Source organism: Hipposideros armiger, unplaced genomic scaffold (genome assembly GCF_001890085.2).
Source record: "Hipposideros armiger isolate ML-2016 unplaced genomic scaffold, ASM189008v1 scaffold_66, whole genome shotgun sequence".
NCBI lineage: Eukaryota > Metazoa > Chordata > Mammalia > Chiroptera > Hipposideridae > Hipposideros > Hipposideros armiger.
In genome coordinates this window covers 554,605-576,778 of record NW_017731416.1, presented here as the reverse complement: position 1 = coordinate 576,778, position 22,174 = coordinate 554,605, and the positions used below count along the sequence as shown (strand labels likewise).

General features: G+C 47.7%; 2 protein-coding genes across 2 annotated transcripts in view; one reads left to right on the top strand and one right to left on the bottom strand.

Moving 5' to 3' along the window:
- SLC25A48 (solute carrier family 25 member 48) overlaps positions 1-12,348 on the top strand; it is a 48,116-nt gene extending 35,768 nt beyond the window's left edge. The window contains exons 3-6 of the mRNA XM_019642154.1: positions 900-1,157; positions 3,369-3,502; positions 8,895-9,024; positions 12,262-12,348. Coding sequence (XP_019497699.1) covers positions 900-1,157; positions 3,369-3,502; positions 8,895-9,017 — 515 coding nt within the window. The 3' untranslated portion in view covers positions 9,018-9,024; positions 12,262-12,348. The remainder of the gene's footprint in view (positions 1-899; positions 1,158-3,368; positions 3,503-8,894; positions 9,025-12,261) is intronic.
- The window catches only part of IL9 (interleukin 9), an 18,514-nt gene continuing 8,649 nt past the window's right edge, over positions 12,310-22,174 (bottom strand). The window contains exons 5-6 of the mRNA XM_019642153.1: positions 14,783-14,910; positions 12,310-12,475 (exon numbers count right to left, since the gene is read on the bottom strand). Of these exons, the coding sequence (XP_019497698.1) occupies positions 12,310-12,475; positions 14,783-14,910 (294 nt within the window). The remainder of the gene's footprint in view (positions 12,476-14,782; positions 14,911-22,174) is intronic.

Here is a 22,174-nt window from a genome sequence, read left to right as displayed (position 1 = left end):
ATCCCTACCATGCTCCTAGAACCATGCTGGGCACTGGCGGGTAGTACTGTATTTATACTCACAACAGCCTGTTCTCCTTTTATTTTTTTAAACATGTTTTTCTAGTTTTATTGAGGTATAATTTACATAGAACACTGTGTAAGTTTAAGGTGTGCCATGTGATAATTTGATACATGTGTATATTGCAAAATGATTACCCAGATAAAGTTAGTTAACACATCCATCACCTCACACAGTTACCATTTTTGTGTGTGGGGGAGTGGTGAGAACTTTAAAAATCTACTGCCTTAGCAACTTTCAAGTATACGCTACAGTATCGGCCTGTCTCCTTTTTAAAGATAAGAAAATAAAGGCTGAAAAATGTGGCTTTACCAAGGACAAAAAGTTTGTAAGTGGCGGGGCCCGGATTTGGAACCAGGACAGTCTGGGTCCAAATCTCAAATACTGTTTTACCACACTACGCACAAGTGTACACACACACACACACACACACACACACACACACACACACACAGTGTGTTGGATTTTCCAGTCTCTGCTTCAAGAAAGAGCTTGGCATACCCAGCTCTTGTCATATTTGATCATAGGCATTCTTCAGGCATATCTGCTCAGAAAGACAGTGATGGTTGACCGAAAGCCTCTGAGGGTTCTAAGGCAACTAACTGGTGCTTTATCACCTGGCCGGGATTGTCTCCATTCTGGCTACACATGTTGGCAGATTTCAGAATCCTAGTTTGAGCTGCCAAGAAGGTCAGAAGGCTTGATAAAAAAAAAAAAACAAAAAAAACCAATGCGCCTCATGTAGGAACTATCCGTGGGCTGGGCTCACTCCAGTGCCAGAGAATGACCAATCTCTTGCCCCCGGGTCATTTGTCATCGTCTCCCCACTGTCTTTGCAGCCAACCTCGGTTTGAAGCCCCGGGCAGCAGTTCTTGGGGAGCGGTCAGCCTACCAGGGGCCTGTGCATTGCATCGCAACCATCGTGCGGACTGAGGGCCTGGCGGGGCTGTACCGGGGAGGCAACGCCATGCTGCTGAGGGACGTCCCAGGCTATTGCCTCTACTTCATCCCCTATGTGCTCCTGAGTGACTGGATCACACCTGAGGGCTGTGCAGGCCCTAGCCCCTGTGCCGTGTGGCTGGCAGGTGGCATGGCAGGTAAGGCAGCAGCGCTGATTCTTGTCTCTGTGCTGGCTACGGCAGTGGGACAACTGGGGAGCCTACCATGCCCTCCTCAGCCCCAGGGAAGGGCACGATTTATCCAAGAATTTTTTGCCAAGTACCTACTATGTGCCAGACCTAGTCCTCTGGACCTCTAGTGATGGCAAGTCCCTATTTGGACCCATTTAACTTTCAGTCAAAAGATATATTTGGAGCACCTTACTCTGTGGCAGGTATCACTGAGCTTTGAAACTGAATTCTATTGTCATGATTCACCTTTTTTTTGAATATTGGCACCCTGCAAACTTTTCTCACGTGAGATTTCATTAGCTCCAGGAGGTAGGACCCAATCTCCCCATTTTTCAGATTAGAAAGCTCAGGTTCAGAGAGATCGACCAACCCAAGGCCATACAGCTAGTGCAGACAGGATAGCAGGGACTCTGCAGTCAGGAAGATCCAAGTTCAAATCCACACTTACTCACCTTGTGACCATGGACTTGTTACTTAACCTCCCTACTCAGAACCCACCCTGCATCTCCATTTCCTGTCGGGTAAAAGTCAGTGTCCTTACAGTGGTTTTCAAGTCCCTGTATGATCTGACTTCCTGCTACCTATCTGTATGCATTTTCTGCTCCTGTCCCCTGATTTGCTCTGCTCCAGTCACACTGGTCTCTTTGCCACCACAGGGCCTCTGTGATGTATAGGTCATCGGGGACCTTGACAAGACCCATTTTGGTGAAGAGAAGGGTGTGAAAACCTGATCAAAGTGGGACCAAGAGAGAGTAGGATGAAAGAAATTGGAGAACGCAAGTCTACACCACACTTCTGAGGGGTTTGGGTGTGCTGTAACGAGGCAGAGGGAAATGCAGCTCTAGCCAGAGGGGGCATGGAATTCAACAGCGGATTGTTTTCTAAGGAGGCTGGTAACATGGCATGTTTCATGCTGATGGAAAAGATCCAAGGGAGAGAGGAAAATTGTCATTCCTTCTCCTCCTTATCATCATAATTAGCTATGCTTGACATTCAGCCAACACATAACAAAGCCCAGGTCTTAGCCACCAAACACCCGTGCTCTCCCTCCGCCCCCATGGGTCTGAGGCCTGGCCTACGTCAGCTCCTAGTAAGTGCTCAGTAAGTACGTGCTGGCTGAGAGGACAAACAAGGCCCCACCGGCTCTCATGTCTGGCAAAAGCAGGTGTGAGTGGCCTGGCAGGCAAACCTTGATTTGTAATACCCTCACCTGTGGGCTGAGGGACAGGGGAGTATGCCAGCAGAGGCAGCCCATTATCCTGGCAGGAGGCAGGAGGGAGGAGAGGTCCAGAAGGCTACCCAAGGGCCATGGGCAGGAGGCCACAGGGGCTGGAGGCTGGGATGGGCAGAGGGCCTGGGACAGGTGAAGGCCTCTTTTGGAAGTCTCTGGACAGCAATTACAAAACCTTGCAAACCGGCTGCCTTGGACTTTGGCATCAGTTTGTTTTTCTCTCCCCATCCAAGAATGTGCCAATTTTTGTGTTTACACAATAACCCAGTGGTGTTGTCCGGGAGTCCCTTAAAGTCACAGAAGTGTTCAAACTAGGGCACCCGAGTGTATCCGACAGGGATGACCTAGGGGCATGTGGTCCCAAGGCTCCTATTTCATATATCTGGGAAAGATAAGAGAGTTTTAACGACCTGTTCCTGCTCTTCTTGCAACCCCCAGGCTGACCCTTTCTTGGCCAGCAACCTATCTGCAAGGGTTCGTTTAGCTTCCTTTATGTTCAGGGTAAATCCTGCCTCTGGGGAGCTGTAAGCCTTACCCCGGGCTCTCTCCCCTGGAGCCCTGGAAAGGTGCTGCAAAGTATTGGTGGGGCCTGTTCCTGTTTCTCCACAAAAGCTGCTAGTCAAGGGTTTCCACTTATGAAGCACTGGCTGTGGACCTGGCACTGGGCTAAAGCTTCGCAGCCATTCATTTACTTATCCTCATAACCCCATGAAGATAGGGACCGCTGCCCCCATTCTACAGATGACAAACCCAAGGCCTCGCAGAGGTGGGAGAATTCTGCCAAGTCCCACCGCGAGAGGATCAGGAACAGCCTTCACAGGGCCTGACCCTGAGCTCTTCCACTTCCCTCAGCAGCTTATTAAGCTTCTGAATGGTGGAAACCTGCAGGGTCCCCTCCAGACCCCCATCAGCCAGCCCCTGACCCCTGTTTGTCTCTCTCTTTACAGGAGCAATTTCTTGGGGGACAGCGACTCCTATGGATGTCGTGAAAAGTCGTCTCCAAGCTGACGGGGTTTATTTAAACAAATACAAAGGTGTCCTGGACTGTATCTCCCAGAGTTACCAGAAGGACGGTCTTAAAGTAAGCCCCACTGTAGCCATGCGGGGTCAGGTCAGGCCCTGGAAGGGGGGGGGGTTAGGCATTTTAGGGGGTGTGAGATTATAGAGAAGGAAAACCGAGATGCTGACAGTTACCATTTTTCAAGCACTATGAGAGCAACTTGTCTTATCTAGTCCTTGCCCCAGGCTGGTGGAGGAGGTGGGTATGCGTCCCACCTGAGGTAAAACAGCTGGTATGCGGCAGAGCAGGGACCTGGACCCACGTCTGTGTGTCACCAAACCTCACCTGCTCATCAAGATAGGCTGGGAGGCCCTTCCTCCCTCAGTGCTCAGTACCTCACCCCTGCCCTTTCTCCAAGCGGGGTCTCAGAACCACCTCAGTCATCACATCTGCAAAGTTCTAGCTCCCTCATCTGTCTTATGCTCTCCCACCCATGCAAGTCCAGACCCCATCTTCCCTGGTCTCCCCTATTGAGGCAGCCTCCAACCTGGCTTCATCTCCCTCCTCTTTTCTCCTCTTTGCACCCCAGTTTTCTTGACATGCCTCTTAGAGTCAACAGGCTTGAGTTCAAAGCCAGGCCTGGCTACTACTTGTGAGCTGGGGGAATCCAGACAAGTGGCTTCACCTCTCCAGGGCCTCCGTTTCTCCAAGGATAACCATCCCTACCATGAGCGACAGGGATATGTGTGGGTGAAATTAAATGAGGCATATAAAAAGTGCTTAGCTTAGTGCATCACACATACAGAACACTTAGAAAGAGTTAGCCATTTGTCATAGGCATGAGTATTAGTCGATTTATCAGTGCTGATGTTGCTGCTGAGCTCTGGGCCTTTTCTCACGTGCCTGCCTTGTCCTAAGCCTCCAGTGTTTACTAACTGCCCACTCCAATACATCTGAACTTGCATTTCTTTTTTGCTCCAGTGGAGTGCTGGAACTTTTCCTCTGGAAACCTGGACTTCCACAAAGTTTCTGTTTTGTGTGGGTGACTGCCCAAGGCAGTGTTCTCCCGGTGCTCCTGGACCACGACCAAGGGGGTGGAGCCAGTTCACAGGCTATGGCCAGTACCAAGGTCTGTCTGCCTATTACCTGATATACAAATGGGAGACGCTTCTCTTGGGTCCCTTGGTAGATGCTGCCAGATCCCACAACTCCCATAGAGGCACTTTTTTTCATGGATGGATGCCGAATTTTTGTTGTTGAGATGGGGACAAAACGAGGGACACCTTGTGCTATGATGATGCTGACGTCACTCTCCCTATGAATTTACCTTTATTGAGATCTTTATTTCTTCATACAGCTTCAGGTTACAGTCTAGTGTCATTTCACTTTGCCCTGCAGGACACCCTTGACCATTTTTTTTGCAAAGTAGATCTAGTGGTAATGAACTCCCTCAGTTTTGTTTCTCTGGGAATGTCATTTTTCCCTCACTCCATAGTTTTGCTGGATATAGGATTTTTGATTGATTATTTTTTCTTTTAGCATTTCGAGAATATTGGCCCATTGCCTTCTGGCCTCTAGAGTTTCTGATGAGTAATCTGCTAATAATCTTATTGAGGACACTTTGTGTGTAATGAGTCACTTCTCTCTTGCTGCTTTCAAGATGCTCTCATTGTCTTTAAAGTTCATTATAATGTGTCTTGGTGTGGGTCTCTTTGAGTTCATCTTACTTGGAATCTGTTGAGCTTCTTTGATGTTTATATTCATGTCTTTCATCAATTTTGGGAAGTTTTCAGCTATTATTACTTCACATATTCTCTCTGTCTTCTCCTCCTGGGACTCCCACAATGCATATGTTGATCTGCTTGATAGTTTCCCACAGGTCCAATTTTTTAAACTTGATAGCATTTGATCCATAGTTTATAGTCAGAGACAGATTTTAAGCAGAGATACCAATATTCAGCTTGGTTAACCACTTCTTTGACTGAGATTAATTTTTAACTGTTTTTATTAGTGGGTTAAACAAATAGGTTGTTTATGAATATAGGAAACTTCAAAAGGTACAAGAGGATATACTGTCTAAATGTGTCTATGTGGTTCCCAGTCCTCTCTCAAAGGTAATCACTGTTATTTCTTGTGATATATTCCAAAAATATTCACAGCCTATGCAATCATATATGTGCGTTTGTATATTTATGTATATTGACATGTGTCTTTGCATATAAACATAAATAGTAGCATTAAAAAATCCCACCCAGTCCTGGAAAGTTAGGTTGTCTCCCAGTCATACCCCTGACAGGAGGAACGCCATTTCCCAGGGCCGAGGGATGGCTCCAGTCCCAGTTGTCTTGGACACTGGCTTTATGGAGTATCCATTCTCAAAGTTTTACTGCAGCTTACCGAGACAGGGCACAAAGCCCTAAGCCAGCTTGCTGTCACTTTCCCAGGGAAGAAAAACTCAGTGGTAATAACGAATTGGAAAAGAGTAAAATAATGCCCACCCTTAGTAGCCCTTAAGTAACTCACTTAATGATTACCCATAAAGCAGTCTTCCTGATGGAGGGGATTAGACATCCATGGACTTGCAGGGCTTTCCCAGGTCATAACAGAAGAAAGGCCTATTCATTTGGGATCCCTTGTCTGCCTGCTGTGAGGGGCGTCATAGGCCACTGGGCCATGGCTCATACTTGGAGAGTTGTTGTCTGCAATAAGGAGGCTGAAGGAGTGATGGTGTCTGCTAGCTCCATAGAGGTGACTGGTATGAAGGGGTTTATGATGGTGGGATGAGACTGGATGACTCTACAGAGAGACGGAGAGGAACATTTGTAGTAGAGAAGCTTCCTGAGGCACCAGGGTTGGTTGCTGTTTGGTTCTGCCATTTGGGGGTCTGGAACCCTCTCTCCATTCCAGGAACCTACCATTATCACAGCCACAACCTTGTAACTCACTTAACAATTAGCCATAAAGCAGCCTTCATGACAGAGAGGATTAGACATCCATGGACTTTCCTGAAGAAAGGCTTGGTCAGCTCAGAGACCATTCTTTTCTGCATTAAGTAATTCATTCTTTCATTAATTAATTATCCATCCATCCATTGATTCATTTACTAAGGTTTATAGAGGTCCTCTAGGCCAAGCACAGTACAGGTGCTAGGGATTCAGAAGTAAGCTACACATGCAGTCTTGCTCTCACTACCTTTACTGGGATTATTATTAATGAGAGGATGCACAAGCCATGGGTAATTGGAAGATGGTGTGAGAAGTGGTGTGATGGCAGAAATATGGAGTGCACAGAAGGCAATGGGCTATAATCCAACTGGAGTAGCCCTGGGAGGACTACTAGAGGGTGCAGCCAGGTCTGGGGAGCATTCCAGCAGAGGGCCACTGGTCTCTTAGGAGGAATGACAGGCTGTTCACCTGCCCAGAGTGTCGGATGTAAGAGGCAGCCCAGAGAAAGTGCAGGAACAGAGGGTGTGAGTCCTGACAGGCCAGGGAAGGTATGCATTTGAACTTGGGCAGTAGGGAGCCATTGAGGCTTCATGAGGAGAGACTCGATCTAGTGTTTTTGCATTCTGAAAGCTCATGGTAAAAGCCAGAGGCCTGCATGTTGTTTGCCACCTTTGGGCCTCACAGTAGAGCAGCCACAGCTGGTGGAGGGGGTCACATCTGTCTGTCTGAAGGGGCCCACGGCTCCTTTAGGGCCCAGTGCTATGGGAGAGGAGGATCACTCTCCAAGCTGGGTCCCGCCTGGCTTGCCTCGCCCTGCAGAGCCAAGCCGAGGTCCACAGGGAGCCTCTGTGGGTACCTAGCATGGAATTTTCCTCTTGGAGTCTGACCCAGTTCCTTGCTGTTATTCAGTTGCTCTGGGTGAGCCGGTGGAATTCCAGAAAGGTTAGACATGAGAGAGGAGTGCTAATGTTACAAGGATCCCGCTTGTCCCCACCTGAGTTGCTCTAGGGTTTGGCGGAGCCACTTGCTCACCTCTGGGATCCTGGTCCTTTCCCCGGGGCCGAGGCTTCTCCCCAAGTCCACAAAGGCCTTCTCTCCCTTCCCAACAGAGCCGTGTTTCCCAGGCTGCCACAGAGTGTCAAGGTGCAGGCATCTCTCCTGGAGGAAGGCCCCCCGATGTCCTGGCCAATGACAGTGGTCTGCACCCACCCTGACACCACAGTTCCCCACTACCAAGGAAACTGGGGAAGTGCCAAGGGTTGGATTTCTGCTTTCTGAAAATCACAATACCAGTTCTATTTCATAAGCTTAGTAAATTATCCAGGAGTCAGTGAACAGGTTTGGTTCTTATGCCTGACAGTTCTTAGGCCATTTATGCTTCGGTAGGCACTTGCCTTTAGATATGTTGTCTCTTTCCAGAGAGGACAATTGAGGACAGCTCCTCCCATGCCACCCCTCACCAAAGCCCTTAATCTATTCTCATCACATTCTAGGTTATGTTGTAGTTATTCCTGAATGGGGCTTAGCTCCCCGAGTAGGTTATAAACTTCCTGAGGGCTGGAACTCTATTGCTTGGATCACTGTCTACCCAGCATCAAGCATGACGGTTCAGGGAGGAAAGGAAGCATCTTATATTTTCTAGAGATAGAAAACAAATACAGTCTTTCTGTATTAAAAGCTGAGTTTAGCAGCTCATAAGACAGGCCACTACGCCAGGACATGCATACCGATGACTGAGGTTGAGTGCTACTCTGATGACTATTGATAAGAAGGGTGGTGCTGTGATGGTCAACAGTCAATGAGCGCTTACTGCATGGCAGGCACTGTGCAAATGCTTAAAAGCAGCATCTCATGTATTCCCTCAACACCTGCATCAGATCACTAGTATTATCACCCCCATTGTACAGTTGGGAAAATTGAGATCTCAGAGGCTGTCATTTGCCCAAGTAACACAGCTAGTAAATGGCAAAGCTGTGCCTCGATTCTGTGTCCACCATCTTCAGCACAGCCTGAGTTCTCCCCGAGCCTGCCCCTTTGGGGTGTCCTGTGAAGCACCTGTCACAGTACCTGTCATGGCTGGGTGCTCTGTCTACCATTGCAAAGTGAGTGGAGCGGAGAGCTCTGATTCCTAGATTCCCTGGAATCGTACATGTATGTGTGTGTGTGTGTGTGTGTGTGCGTGTGTGTGTGCATGTAAGTGTGTATTCATGTGTATTGACAAGAAAGAGCAGCAAGTAAGCAAGTATATATGTGTTTGCAGGACTCAACACCTTGCTCATAGTATTTATTGCATGTTGACCAGGACCTGGGAAGCAAAGTGCCATGAGATGTGACCCGGGTCAGGGCGTGGGTATGGCTGGGACATCTCGGGTGCTCTCCACCCACACGGGTCCGTTGGGCTCTGTGGGGTCTAGCCTGGGACTGGGGGCCTGAGTGGGCAGCACCACCAGCCCTCTCTCTGCCCCTCAGTGGTGGCCCTGCAGAGGGTGTGGATCAGTCCCCTGTGATAACGCCACCTCCTGCCAAAGGTGTTTTTCAGAGGCATCACTGTGAATGCGGTGCGGGGCTTCCCCATGAGTGCGGCCATGTTCCTTGGGTACGAGCTCTCACTGCAGGCGATCCGAGGGAGCCACGCCGTGACCAGCCCCTGAGTGCCAGGTCAGTGTGCTTTCTGCCCTGCCAGGTGTGCCTCCTGGATCTTGAAACTCTCTTCTTTGCCATGCAAATGTCCCTCTGTCATTCATTTCCTATCTACTCTGTGTTAATCCTGGGGCTAGGATCACCACCCTTCTGGTCATCAAAAAGCCCTTCTCAAATGCCCACCTGTGACTGGTGGTGAGCCGAGGGCTCAGTAACTGAGATCAGCCCTGAACTTACCTGTTTACAGTGAGCCCACCTACCTGTTTTTTCATTCAGCAGCTTTGATGGCCCTTGGAGAGAAGTATAGTTTCACCGTACAAATTTAACGACCCAGGCTCAGAAGTGAGGACTCGCACCCGGATGCCCACACCCTGTCACACGGACACTCTCTCCCCACCTCCCTACTGCACTCAAAGCCTGAGTCTGAGAGCCACCAGGGGGCTCCCCAAGCCATAGAGGGCATTCTCTGCCCCGATCCTTTTTCTGCCTCTCGCACCCTCCCCTTCTCCCCTTTTCACTGCAGAAGATCTCTGCAGCCTCAGGGATCTAAAAACAGAAATCTGAGCAAGACAGTCCCTTACTCAAATGCCCTCAATGGCCTCCCATTGCCCTCTAGGTAAAGCATCAGTCCTTAATCGCCTCATCCTCTTCCCCATCCATCCCCATTCTTGTCTCTGGGTCTTTTCGCATGCTGTGCCTGCCCGACACCCTCTTCTCACACCTTCTCCTTTGTCCTTGGCTTCATCAACTCCCCTTTGTCATCCAGGCCTTGGTCTAGAAGTTTCCTCCTCCAGGAAGCCTGCCCTGATGCCTCAGCCAGGAGGAGTTGTGCCTGCGGTAGGCTCCCTCCCAGAGCACCTGCGCAGCCCTTACCACATCTCTGCATCATAACTGCCTGACGATTTTCCTCATTCCCCAGCCAGCGCGAAAGGCCCCAGAGAGCTGCCACCATTGTTTCACCTCTGTATGGCCTGTGCCTCTCATGGAGCCTGGCGCACAGATGGCCACTTGGAAACACGGTTGAATGGCTGGATGATCACTCTCCAATATCCCCTCAGTTCTTCCTCATCTTTTCCTCTCTTGTTTATCCTTCTCTGGCTCCAAATGGGTCACTTGCAGAGCTCGGAAGACAAAGAGGGCCGAGTCACTGAATTTTTTAGTCACTGAGAAACCATTCTGCTTTGGTTGTGGTGACTGCAAATTCTCTCAGGAAAGATAGTCTTTGTAGGGAAGGTCTAGCAAACCTCCCGCTGCCCACCCCTCCCCCACCCCANCTCAGTGTAATTCTCAAACGGAATTTCTACGCTTAAATACCTGGACGCAATCCCACCCACCCCCACCGCCACCCCCATGCAACTGAGCACTACTAGGAAGCCTGGATGGGCCAGACCCTGGAGCCAGGGAAAGGGTGGGATGGGTCACACTGACTAGAGTGAGCCCAGGACAAGTCCTAGATGCTGGCTTTAAATCAAATGCTTTTAGCTTTTTACTAAAGCACCCACATTCACAGCTTTCCTGGCTTTTTGCCCTGTCTTATAAAAGGAAAAGGGTAGCAATGCATTTTGCATAATTAAACATTTTAAGTGACAAGTGACTGTATTGGGGTTATGTCCAGGGCAGGGAAGAGAAGTTGCCCTGTTCTTAAAAGTGTGCTCAGATATTGGCCGCCACCACCCCCACCTTTGAATAGATGAAAGTGACATCATAAAATCAATGTATTTTTTTTATTGTAGAAAAATAGAAAATACAAATAAACAGAAAGAATATAAAAAAAACCCTATAATCCCAAACTTCGCTCTTCTTCTTCCAAGTGTTTTTTATGTGTACCCTCCAAATGGGGTCCTACTTGATAATCCTACAGCGTTCTATGATCCGCTGTTCCCTTTTAATAGTCCAGGACCATTTTTCCATGTCCTTAAATCTTCAGCTGCAAGGTGGTTTTACTGCCAAGACCTGGCACAGCCCAGAGTGGCTGGACGCTTGCCCGAGCACCCTGCCACTTGTGACCACCCTGGTGATTGGCTACTTCAGGAGAAAGGAAGAAGTTTCTAGCAAGCCAAATCCTGATTATTCTGGATCTGGCCATTCAGGGCAGTGGCCACCCCAGTTGGAAGCTTTTCTTTCTGAAAGAACAAGAGGCGCAGATGTCTATCTGCCTGCCTGTCCTCTGCTGGTGTGGGGAGGTGGATGGTGCCTCCCAGCTGGAACAGGGGGTCTCCTCCGGTGCTTTCCTAGAGCCTCGCTTTGAACAAGCCTCACCCAAGAAGTCCAACTTCCTGCTCTAACCTAAAAACACCAAGGCTCTCTAACAAGTCCTGGATTTGAACTTTCCTGGTAGCTCTGAGATCTCAGACAGGCCATGCTCTATTCAGGCAAGAGTGACATCCACACTTTGACGACATGAAAACCAGCACCTCCCTCATAGTCTAGACTGAAGACAGTGAGATGATGTGTATTAGAGAACTAGGGAGCCTGCAGTTCCTAAGAAGCAGGGGATGGTGACTATCTCAAGAGTCACTGGGTGCAGGAGGTAGGAATGATTTTGAACAGTTTCCAAGTTCCTGCAGAAAATAGAGTCCAGCTCCAGCAGCACCAGCCTCTTTCCAACAACCAGATACAGAGCTTCCCCCCGGCTCCCACAACATCCTAAGAAGAAGAACCCTTCCTTTTCACTCATCTGTTCAGTTATTTCTCTCCCAGGTCAACATGTGGGTGACCCAAGGACCTTTGTAACCGAGGAAATACTGCATGAGGTTGTTTTGGGACATGGTTAGTTTATCTGTTCACATGGAGAAGCCAGAATCAGAAAATATGAGGATGATGACCTTTGGTGATAGAAGACAGGTCCCAACCACTGGTCAGCTGTCAGCTCTTGGGCTTGTCTGAGGCCCGAGATTCCAACTGCACCATCCCTACCTGTCCACCAGATCCCCTGCCTCTAGAACCTTCCTGGAATAATGCTGGTCTGCCTCCTGCCATGGCTTTCATGCTCCAAACTTCAATGGCCTCCTTTCAATTTCAGGAAAAATTCTTTTTCAAGGAAAGGTGCTATAGTCTCCCTCCTGTGATATCTTTTTTGAAACATTTACAAATCACACCGACAACCTCATAGCTTTTCACCGGTCTGTCTCATGGTGATACTTTGCCAGCTGTTGCTTCACAAAAACAGTTCCAAAGGGGTTGTTTGATTCCTGGATCTTGCTGACTGATAATCCCATAAAGATGAAAGTCTTATCTTTCCTCCTTTTTCCTCAGGGCCAGAGTCACCTGGCCAGGGTGTCACCTGACCAGGGTCTCACTCCGCTACAGGTTGCTGCTGACAGCGATGTCTCCGGAACCCACTGACCTCAGAGTCCCCTCCTTCTCAATTGTAAGCACCCTGTTCCTCACCTCCCGGCTGGAGTCACTGAGCTGCCACCTTGGAGGATCCACTGATCGGTCGCCATCCAGTTCAGATCTGCACTGGCACCTGGGAAAAAGTGGGGTAAAGCCGACCCTGACCCCACGACCGCCGTCAGCTCACTGGGAAATCACCAAGGAACTGCAGTTTTCTCTTAAGTTTCCAAATAAAAACATTGAAAACATCTTCAGGTCGTTTCTGTATCAGATGCTTCTGCCTGGCTTCCAAGAGACACCGGCTGCCCTCATTCTCCCCTCTGTTCAGACCCCTGTCGATATCACCGGCCCAGAGAGGAGCCCACGCCATGCAAGTGAGAAGAGAAACGAAAGGTGGCAGTGTCACTTCCTTTTTCCCAGCTGTGAGCCTGTTGGGCAGGGAGGGCACAGAGGATGAAAGGGCAGTGGAGGGGGAGGCGGACCTGTAGGCACCCCCTTGCCCCCCCCCCGGAGCCACACGTGCTGATTGAGTACCTCTGAGATGGGCCCTGAGTGTGGGTGAGGTGGGTGCTCTCCAGGCCTTGTTTTTAAGTGGAGAACAAAATGAAACAAAATAATACTTTGGTCACAGTCTGTTCTCTAGAATGATGTCATGATTCTGAATTTTATTTCTCACCAGAACCATGTGGGGAGGCCATTGCTTTTTTGCTGGTATGGGGGCCTGTGTCCATGAGTCCACACCCCCTTCTGTGCCCGTCACAGGCATCCCTAATCGATCACAGAGCCCTCTCCTGATGAGCAGCTTCAGAATCCCTCTCAACACAGTAGCCTGAACAGCTACCACCAGCCAGTCAGAACTGACATACAGATGAATCGATTTGCCATTCCTGGCTTAAATCCCAGTGGGGGAAAATACCCTTAGATTACGTTATTCTTTTTTTGTCCCCCAAGAAAGAGCCTTCCTTCATTTCTCTACTCCCTCATACCCCCATTGAATAATTCAGAGTATGTCTGAAAATCCCCTGCCCTTACAGACCCAGCACAAAGACACAGTATTGCTCGGGCACAGAGAAGTTGAAAACGTTCAGTCTCATCTGCAACAAGGGGTTCCCTCCTTGAAATAAACCCTCAGTATGTCTTCCTGGTCTTTCCACCTCATAGCCCCTGGCACTGTGAGGTCCTCCGGGAACCTCCACAGGCTGCAGTCTAAACTCTTCATCTCTCCAACAGTGGGACATTCATTCCTTCAGTCTTCAAACATATGTTGAGCACCTATTATAGGCAGATGCTGTCCTCGGCACTGGGGACAGCCTCCAGGGGCTCCAGTGGTACTTCCGTTCAGGTGTATTAGAGGCAGTTCTGTTGACAGGAGGCATGGGTCTGCACACACCCCCAGCCTCACTGGTCCTGGGAAGGCACTGCAGATACTGGTGAAGAGATGTTCACTGGCATCTAATCCATTCCTGGATGAACCTGAACCTGAGGTCTTTTCTCTGACACGTCCTAGAGCATATTTTTAAAGTCTGCCTCAACCAGACCATTTCCTGGTGCTGGTTCTGGTTGCCCCGTTTGTTTGGAAGTGGTGGTGTATTTGTAAGGCCAGCTGAGGTCTTCTGCTCAATGCCCCTGATGAGGCTGAGATCCGACAACCTTCTTCAGGGGTCACAACCCCTCCCGGGCTCTCTTGATCATCTTAGGATCCTCTCCATGGCAGGAGGGGGTAAGCCGAGAGAAGCATCGTTGACCAAGTTTACAGATAGGGAAACTGAGGCTCTAATCTACCCGAGCTCCTGCTGAGAGCTTGGACTGCCAATTCCATTTGATAACCTTCCTGAGTTTACATTGCCCCCTGCTGTCCAGACCAAGGAATATCATTTCATATTGTGAAAAAGAGAAAGTTGTTAGGAGGTTTATGTAAGAAGTCTCACACTGCCATTGAAAGTCTTCCATAATTCCCATCAGAGCTGCTTGTCCAGACTCACCTCTCGCTGCTCTGTTCTAGGTTCCCTGTGCTCCAGCCACCTTTCCCATCCCATCCAAAGCCAGGCACATAGTGAGCATTCAAATGTTTGTTGAAGGAATGAATGAGGGACCCGACAAGCCCAGTGGACCAGGTCCTGTCCCACCACCCTCCAAGGCTTTCCTGCCTCTGTGCTTTGCTGGAGCCTGAACACCCTGATGAACAGGGAACATTGTTGTCGGCGGCGAAAAGAATAACAACAGCCATGACTCTACAGCAGCGGTTCTGCACGGCGGTCCCTTTCCCCCGTTAAAATTATTGAGGGCCTCAAAGAACTCTTGTTTCTGTAGAGTATAGCACTTACCAGAAATTAAAACTGAGAATTGAAAAAATATTAGTGCTCACATAATAACACATTTTTATGAAAATAACTATGCTTTCCAAACAAAAATAAAGGATGAAAGAGTTGCACCGTTTTACATTTTTGCAAATCTCTCTAACGTCTGGTTTAAACAGAGGACAGGTGGATTCCCATCCCTATTGCCTTCTGCTTTCAATCTGTTGATATTACTCGCCATGTCGCCTTTGGAAAACACCACTGTGCGCTCCTGAGAACATGAGTATGGGAAGGGCAGAAGACATCCTAGTGTTATATGAAAATAGTTTTGACCTGGCGGGTGGGGGAGGGCTTTTGAGAACCGCCGCTCTACAAAAAAAATCCGTCACCCTAAGGCTCGCTTGGCTGATATGCTGCAGAATCGCCACGTGGTGGCAGCAGAGGTCAACTAAACCCCCTCTGCAGGTGTCAACTTCTGGTAGCTTGTGGCTTTGGCCTCGGAATGACAGTATCTGGGCCCTGTGACACTGCTCTGCCTGTTTTCTGGGTGTCCTGCCTCCCTTGCTGTTGTCCTTTTACTTCTCTGTGATGGAACGAACCTCAGATTGTCTTGTATTTCAGTTCCAGGTCTGTCATCAGCTGCTTGCGTGGCCCTGGCAAGCTTATGCCCCTTCTGGGCCTCAGTTTCCTCATCTGCAAAATGGTCACACTGGGTCCCCCTTAGTTACCTTTCAGGGATTTAGTGAGAATCAAGTGTAAAAGTGGTTTTGTAAATTGTAAGGTGAAAAAAACAGGGGTTAGAGGAAGGCAGGGCGGGGGCGGTCACTGGGATTTTGTTCTTGTTTCTGGTTTCAGCCTGCCTTCCCCTCTGTGAGCTCTGGGTTGTTTGCATCTTGCAGGGGACAACAGCGGGTGGCTGCAGCAGTGTTCCCTGGGCCTTGTTTCTGCAGGTGAAACCTTGAGAGCTTCAGGTGCCTGGCTCCTAGGCCTTTGGACCTGTAAGGGAACACCTGATACACATGCTTGGGCGTGGCCCATCTGATGCCCAGGGTGTCTGATTCCAGCCCTCCAGGGTTCAGACTTCCAGTGCCCCTCTGCCAGGCTGACATCAAAGAGGTTTCCAGGGAATATTTGGTCCAGCAGAGGAGTCCAGCCCATGAGCACCTGGTAGCCAGAAAAACCATTTAGAGAATTACTGCTTCTCTCCTCTGAGAGTGGGGAGGGGCCAGCGTGCTCTGGGCTCAGTCACCCCTGCCAGTCACAAGACCCCACCCCCAGTGCCTGGACCCGCCTGCCTTCCAGCAGCACAGAGGAGGTTTCCACAGCCCCCGCACCCTCCCCCCCAACACACACACACACACCAGCAGATGCTGAAGACACTGCTGTGCATTCCTAACTGTTGTGCTCAGTTCAGCACCTGGCACATCCTGTGCGCTTCCTTGGTGTTTGCTGGATGATTCGACCACATCCTCAGGTGTACACAAAATAAATGAGGCTTTCTCTATTTTTCTTAACTAAATTTAGGTTTTTTTCAAGCATCCAGTCTACCTGATGGCAGAAAAAGTAATTTTGCCATTTCAGGGTAAAACTCAGGAACACAATCAGTTTAGGATTTTCTCCTCCTCCCTGTCATGGGGGTGACTTTATATTTGGAGGTTTGGGGTATAGGGCGAGGCTTCCCGCTCTTGGGAGATGCTCCGCCCTACCTGGCATCCCCGCTGTCTAGTCCTGGGGCATGGTCTTCCCTCCACGGTGGATTCTGTGGAAACACCTTCACTCCCATTTGGTCCTGGGCATGTGGCCCATGCATGCCATATCTGCCAACCCCAAGCACTTTCTGGCCTTGTCATGCTCCATGACACATCCACGCCCCTCCCCATCCTGTGCGGAAAGCCTTGGCGTCTCCATTGGAGCTACTCAGATCTGCATCAGGCCCACCTTCCTGGGGCTCCCTGTGTGACACCACGTGTCAGGTGGCAGGAGGCCTTCTCTTTGCAGATCGTCAGAGCATGCAGGACATGTGGCTCAGGCGCCCATTGTTCTTAGGTCCTCAGCCTTCCCCCAGAGCGCTGCTACCACTATCTCAAGGCTCAGCTGGGGTCCAGGCACCCACCAGTGTCTGCTATCATCCTCTCCTCACTGTCTTCTCTCTTCCACAGTCCAAAGAGTTGTTACTTCCTATCCCTAGATCTGGGAGCTCTACCTTTGCACATTCAAAAGCCAAGAATTCACCTCTATATTAATAAATAAAGGATAATCATCTCAATTGACACAGAAAAACCATTTGACAAAACCAATAAAAACACTTAACAAACTGCAGATGGAAGGGAACTTCCTCAACCTGATACATCCAGGAGACGTGCAGGGCTAACATCATACTCAATGGTGAAAGGCTAGATGCTTTTCCCTTCAGATCAAGAAGAAGATCCCACCACTTCCATTCAGCATCGTACTGGAGGTTCTATCCGAGGCAATTAGGCAAGGAAACGAAATTGAGGGCATCCAAGTTGGAAATGGAGAACTAAACGACCTGGATGCAGATGATATGGTCTTGTATACACACAACCCTAAGGCATCCACTTAAAAAACTATTAGGACCAATAAGCAAGTTTGGCAAAGTTTTAGGATACAAGACCAACCAACAAAAATCAATTGTATTTCTATACCCTAGCAATGCATATTCCAAAAATGAAATGAAGAAAACAATTTCATTCAGAATAGCACCTGAACATGAAATATTTAGGCATTCAATAAAAGAAGTGTAAGACTTAAACATTGATAACTACAAAACCTTGTTGAAAGAAATTTCAAAAGATCTAAAGGAATGGAAAAATAGTCTTTCTATATCATGAGTCGTAAGACTAAATATAGTTAAAACAGCAATGCTCCCTAAATTGATCTATAGATTTAATTAAATCTCTCTCAAAATACCAGCTGTTTTTTTTGTTTGTTTGGGTTTTTTTGGCAGAAATTTGCAAACTAATCCTAAAATTCAAATGAAAATGTAGAGGACACAGAATAGCCCAAATGATCTCAAGAAAGAAGAATAAAGCTGGAGGACTCACACTCTCCTATTACAAGGCAACAGTAATCAAGACAGTGTGGTGCTGGCATAAGGTAGATATGAAGATCAATGGACTAAAATTGAGAGTCCAGAAATAAACATTTGTAGTCACCTGATTTTCAACAAGATGATTCAATGGAGATTCTTGTCTTTTCAACCAGTGGTATTGGGACAACTGGATATCTTCATGCCAAAAAATGAAGTTGGAACCTTACCTCATACCATATATGAAAATTAACTCAAAGTGGATCATAGACCTAGATGTAAGAGTTAAAAATATAAAACTCACAGAAGGAAATATGGAATAAATTTTTTGTGACCTTGGGTTTGGCAAAGTTTTTTTTTAGATAGACTACCAAAAGCATAAGCGACAAAATAAAATATAGATAAATTGAACTACAATTAAAAACTTTTGTACTAAAAACGATACCATCAAGAAAATAAGAAGACAACACACAAAATGGTAGAAAATATTTGCAAATCCTATGGCAGATAAGGGACTTATATCCAGAATATATAAAGAACTCTTACAACTTAGGTATCAAAAGACAAAGAACCCAATTTTAAAATGATCAAAGTATTTGATTAGATATTTCTCCAAAGATATACAAGTGGATAATGAGCCCATGAAAATATGCATCACTAATTGTTAGGGAAATGAAAATCAAAGTCATAATGAGATACCACCTTACATCCACTGGGATGGCTACCATGAAAAAAGCAGATAATAACAAATGTAGACGAGGATGTGGAGAAATTGGAACTCACACTGCTGGTGGGAATGTAAAATGGTGCAGCCACTTTGGAAAACAGTTTGACAGTTCCTCAAAAGTTAAGATAGAATTACCATGTGGTCTAGCAACTCCACTTCTAGATGTGCATCCAAGAGAAGTGAAAACATATGTCCTCACAAAAACCTTTTACGTGAATGTTCGTAGAAGGGTTATTCATAATGGCCAAAAAGTGGCATCAACCCAAATGTCTATCAACTGATGAATGGATTAATAAAAGCCAGTATATCTATAAAGTGAAATATTATTTGGCAATCGAAAGAAATGAAGAACTAATACCTGCTACAGCGTGAATGAAATTTCAAAGCACCATGCTAAGTGAAAGAAACTAGTCACATAGAAACACATATCTCCTGTGATTCCATTTATAGGAAAAATCCAGAAGAGGAAAGTTTATAGAGACAGAAAGTAGGTTTCTAGTTGATTAGGTTGGGGGAAGGGAGGATAGGGAGTGGCTGCTAATGTGCACAGGATTTCTCAAATTAAATTTGTGGTGATGGTTGTACAGCCCTGTGAACATACTGAAAACCCTTGAGTTGTACACTTTATTTTTTAAATTAATCACCGTATTTCCCCATGTATGATGCACACCCACGTTTTTGGCCCAAACTTGCAGGGGAAAAAAATCTTTCGTTTTAATTTGTTAGTTCAAATTTTCTTTTGTTTACATTTAGGTACTTGTTTTTTGTATTATAAAGGAATTTTAGCATTTATTTTTTAACATTATGGTACAAGAAATTTTATGTAACAAATAATTACAAAACAAGAACAGATACAAGGTATAAGAAATTTTATGTACTGGTAACAAATGTATGATATGTACACATCATAGGAGGCCAAGAACTCTTTGTTGTTGCAAGTTCATCGTCGTAAGTTCAATAAAACAGATTATCATATTCCAGGGTATTATTTTGCATATGAATATTGTTATTGACCTCTAGAGTTGCACTTTTAACTCATAAGCATAAATAAAAGAATTAAAAACATTTATATAGAGACGGAATTAGTACTACCCATGTATAGTGTGCATCCTTATTTTTCCCTCACAAATTTGAGTAAAAAAAAGTGCTCATTATACACAGCAAGATATGGTATTTTTTTCAGTTACAGTTGACATTCGATATTTGAATTGTGCACTTTATTATTTTTTTTATTTTTATTTTTAGCTGATCCACCCTGCCACCTGTTGGCAGCTCAGCGGCAACTCAGCTCGGGCCGGGCATCGATCCGCTGTTCCTCAGAGCTTGCACTCTTGCGTGAGCTCTTAACTGAATTGTGCACTTTAAATGGATGAATGGTCTTTGCATCTCTGCTGAGGGCTCCCTTTCAAGAGGAAGACAGGTCTCGGTCGGGTGGATGAGGGGAGCGGGGTCGGAAAAAGAGTGCAGGGTTGAGCCTTTACAATATCTTCCTGCTTCAAACTGGATGGATGGGAAGATAGAGAGGCAGACGGATGCGGACTGGTCAACTTGAAGGTCAGCAGCGCCTAGGCATGGCTTCGGCCGGTGTCAGTGTACCCTGGTCTGGAATCTCCTGGAAATAACTCTGTCTGGGACCTGGCAACCTAGACAAGGCAGCTGGCTGTGTTGAGAGCTGCCATCCACCCTCCTATTGGTCGGATTTAAGAGTGTGGCTCTAGAGTCAATTACCTGAGTTGGGATCTTGGCTTTACCACTTGTAAGCTGTGTATCCCGGGCAAGTTGAGTAACCTCTCTGGGCCTCATCTGTACACTGGGAATAATTATATACTTGTCTCATGGGGTGGTTGTAAAGATCCGACTAGATATTTTGCAAAACATGCCAAGTACAGTGCCTGGTACACAGTAAACACTCAGTAAAGGTTAGTTCTTCTTTCTCCAAGGTGACTTCTAGATAAACCTCAACTCTCCTGGCACAGGGAGGAGAATAATTATAGCACGCCTCACCCAGGCCCTGAGAATGCTGCTTTGAGCTTGCCTGCAGGGGTGTGTCCTGTGGGTCTTACGACTTGACTTTTGTAGAACAGAACAGCCGAGGGAAACCACCAAGCCAGGCTGGTGACTAATCTGTGACGGTGGGTCCAGCTTATCTCTCTGCCCACCTCCTCCGGCAGCAGATTGTATTCTAAAACCAACCACCAGCATCTGTCCTTGCAGTGATCCCCAGGCAGGGTGAGCATTGCTGAGGTGGCAGCCGCAAGGCTGCAGGCTATGAGCCACACTTTGTAATGTGACACAGCTGTGTCTGGGGCCAGTGATTCAGAAAACCGAGATGGAGGAGGGACGCCCCGTAGCGGGCCGTCCAGGGAGCTACGGGAGCCTGTGTCCCTGGAGACGCCCAGCCCCAGGTAAGCCCTTGAGAGAGCTAGCCCCCCTCTCTGTAAGTGGGGCCAGAGCTGGAGAAATGCTCCCCAGGCCCTCATCACCATCCTGAAGTCCAAACAGCTCTGAAAGCCCAAGATGTGTTGAGACTCAATCGGCTGCCAAACCCGATCACCTCACATGACGTCTCGTGTGTTTTGCTGCGGAATATTAATGTGTTTAATTACAGAATCCTGCCCCAGGCCCTGCTGTGAGTGTTATGTAATACATGGCGCATGAACTGTGTGTTTCCTTTCTAAAAGGCTGAGCCGTTTGAGCGCTGAACATTATCTGACCCCGGGGTTTTCAGGTTAGGGAGTGTGGGACCATATTATTATGAATCTGTTTCACCCTCGGACTGCAGTCAGAGGAAACACAACATACACACTCATGTACACAGAATAAGAGCACAAGGGAAAGAGCAAAGGGCTGGATCAGAGACAGCTGGGGTGGGAGCCTGGCTCTAACTCTCACCAGCTGTGGGCCTTTCTGAGCTTTGATTTCCTTATCTATACAATGGAAACAATAATACCTACCCTTTGCGTTTAGAAGGGGCTTAAATGAGATGATGCATGCTTAGTACACACAGAGTAAGTGCTTAGTTATTACATAATATTAATAAATAATAATACATGTCTTATTTGATGGGCCTTTTTCTCAGGGCCTTGTCCATGGGAACCCACAGATCAGCTAGGGAGCCAGGGAAGTAGACACACCTGGATACTGTGTGTCTGTCTCTGGGCGGGGCTCTGTGCGTGAAGAGGGAGAACCCTGAGGACACTCAGTGATCAGGATCAGAACTTCGAGTCTTGGAGAAGAAGTCATACAGGAGATGCTGGGAGATACTACTAAAAACAATAATGGTTGGAACGCAAATTCTCAAGCCCCCTTTTATGGGAGAGCCTCAGGAAATCTCCTTGACAGAACCTGTGCCCAACCCCAACACCCCCCCTCCCCCGCCCCCTACACCCTGCCTCCAGCTCACCCATCCCACGGAGCCCACTTTCTTGACTGGTCTCCCACCTCCTGGACCTGCCAAACTGCTGCCTTCTCCCATTTCAGATGCATGGTTGGTTTCTCAGGACCCCAAAAGCCTTGGCAGTGCCCTGAGCTTCCCTCCCCCAGCCCCCGCAGCTAGGGTACCCCGGGCATGCCATTAGCCTCTCTTAGTAGCAACCCTCACAGTGTCCCCGCGCCCTTCCTAACTGCATCCCCGTCAGTCCCCAGGCACAGCTATGAGCCTTCAGCCGTTTGGCCCTTTGACAGAGCTTGTAGCTTTCTTTGTTCTGGACAGCAAGGTGGAAAGAAGCACCTAGGGACCAGGTTGTGATCCTTTTTTTT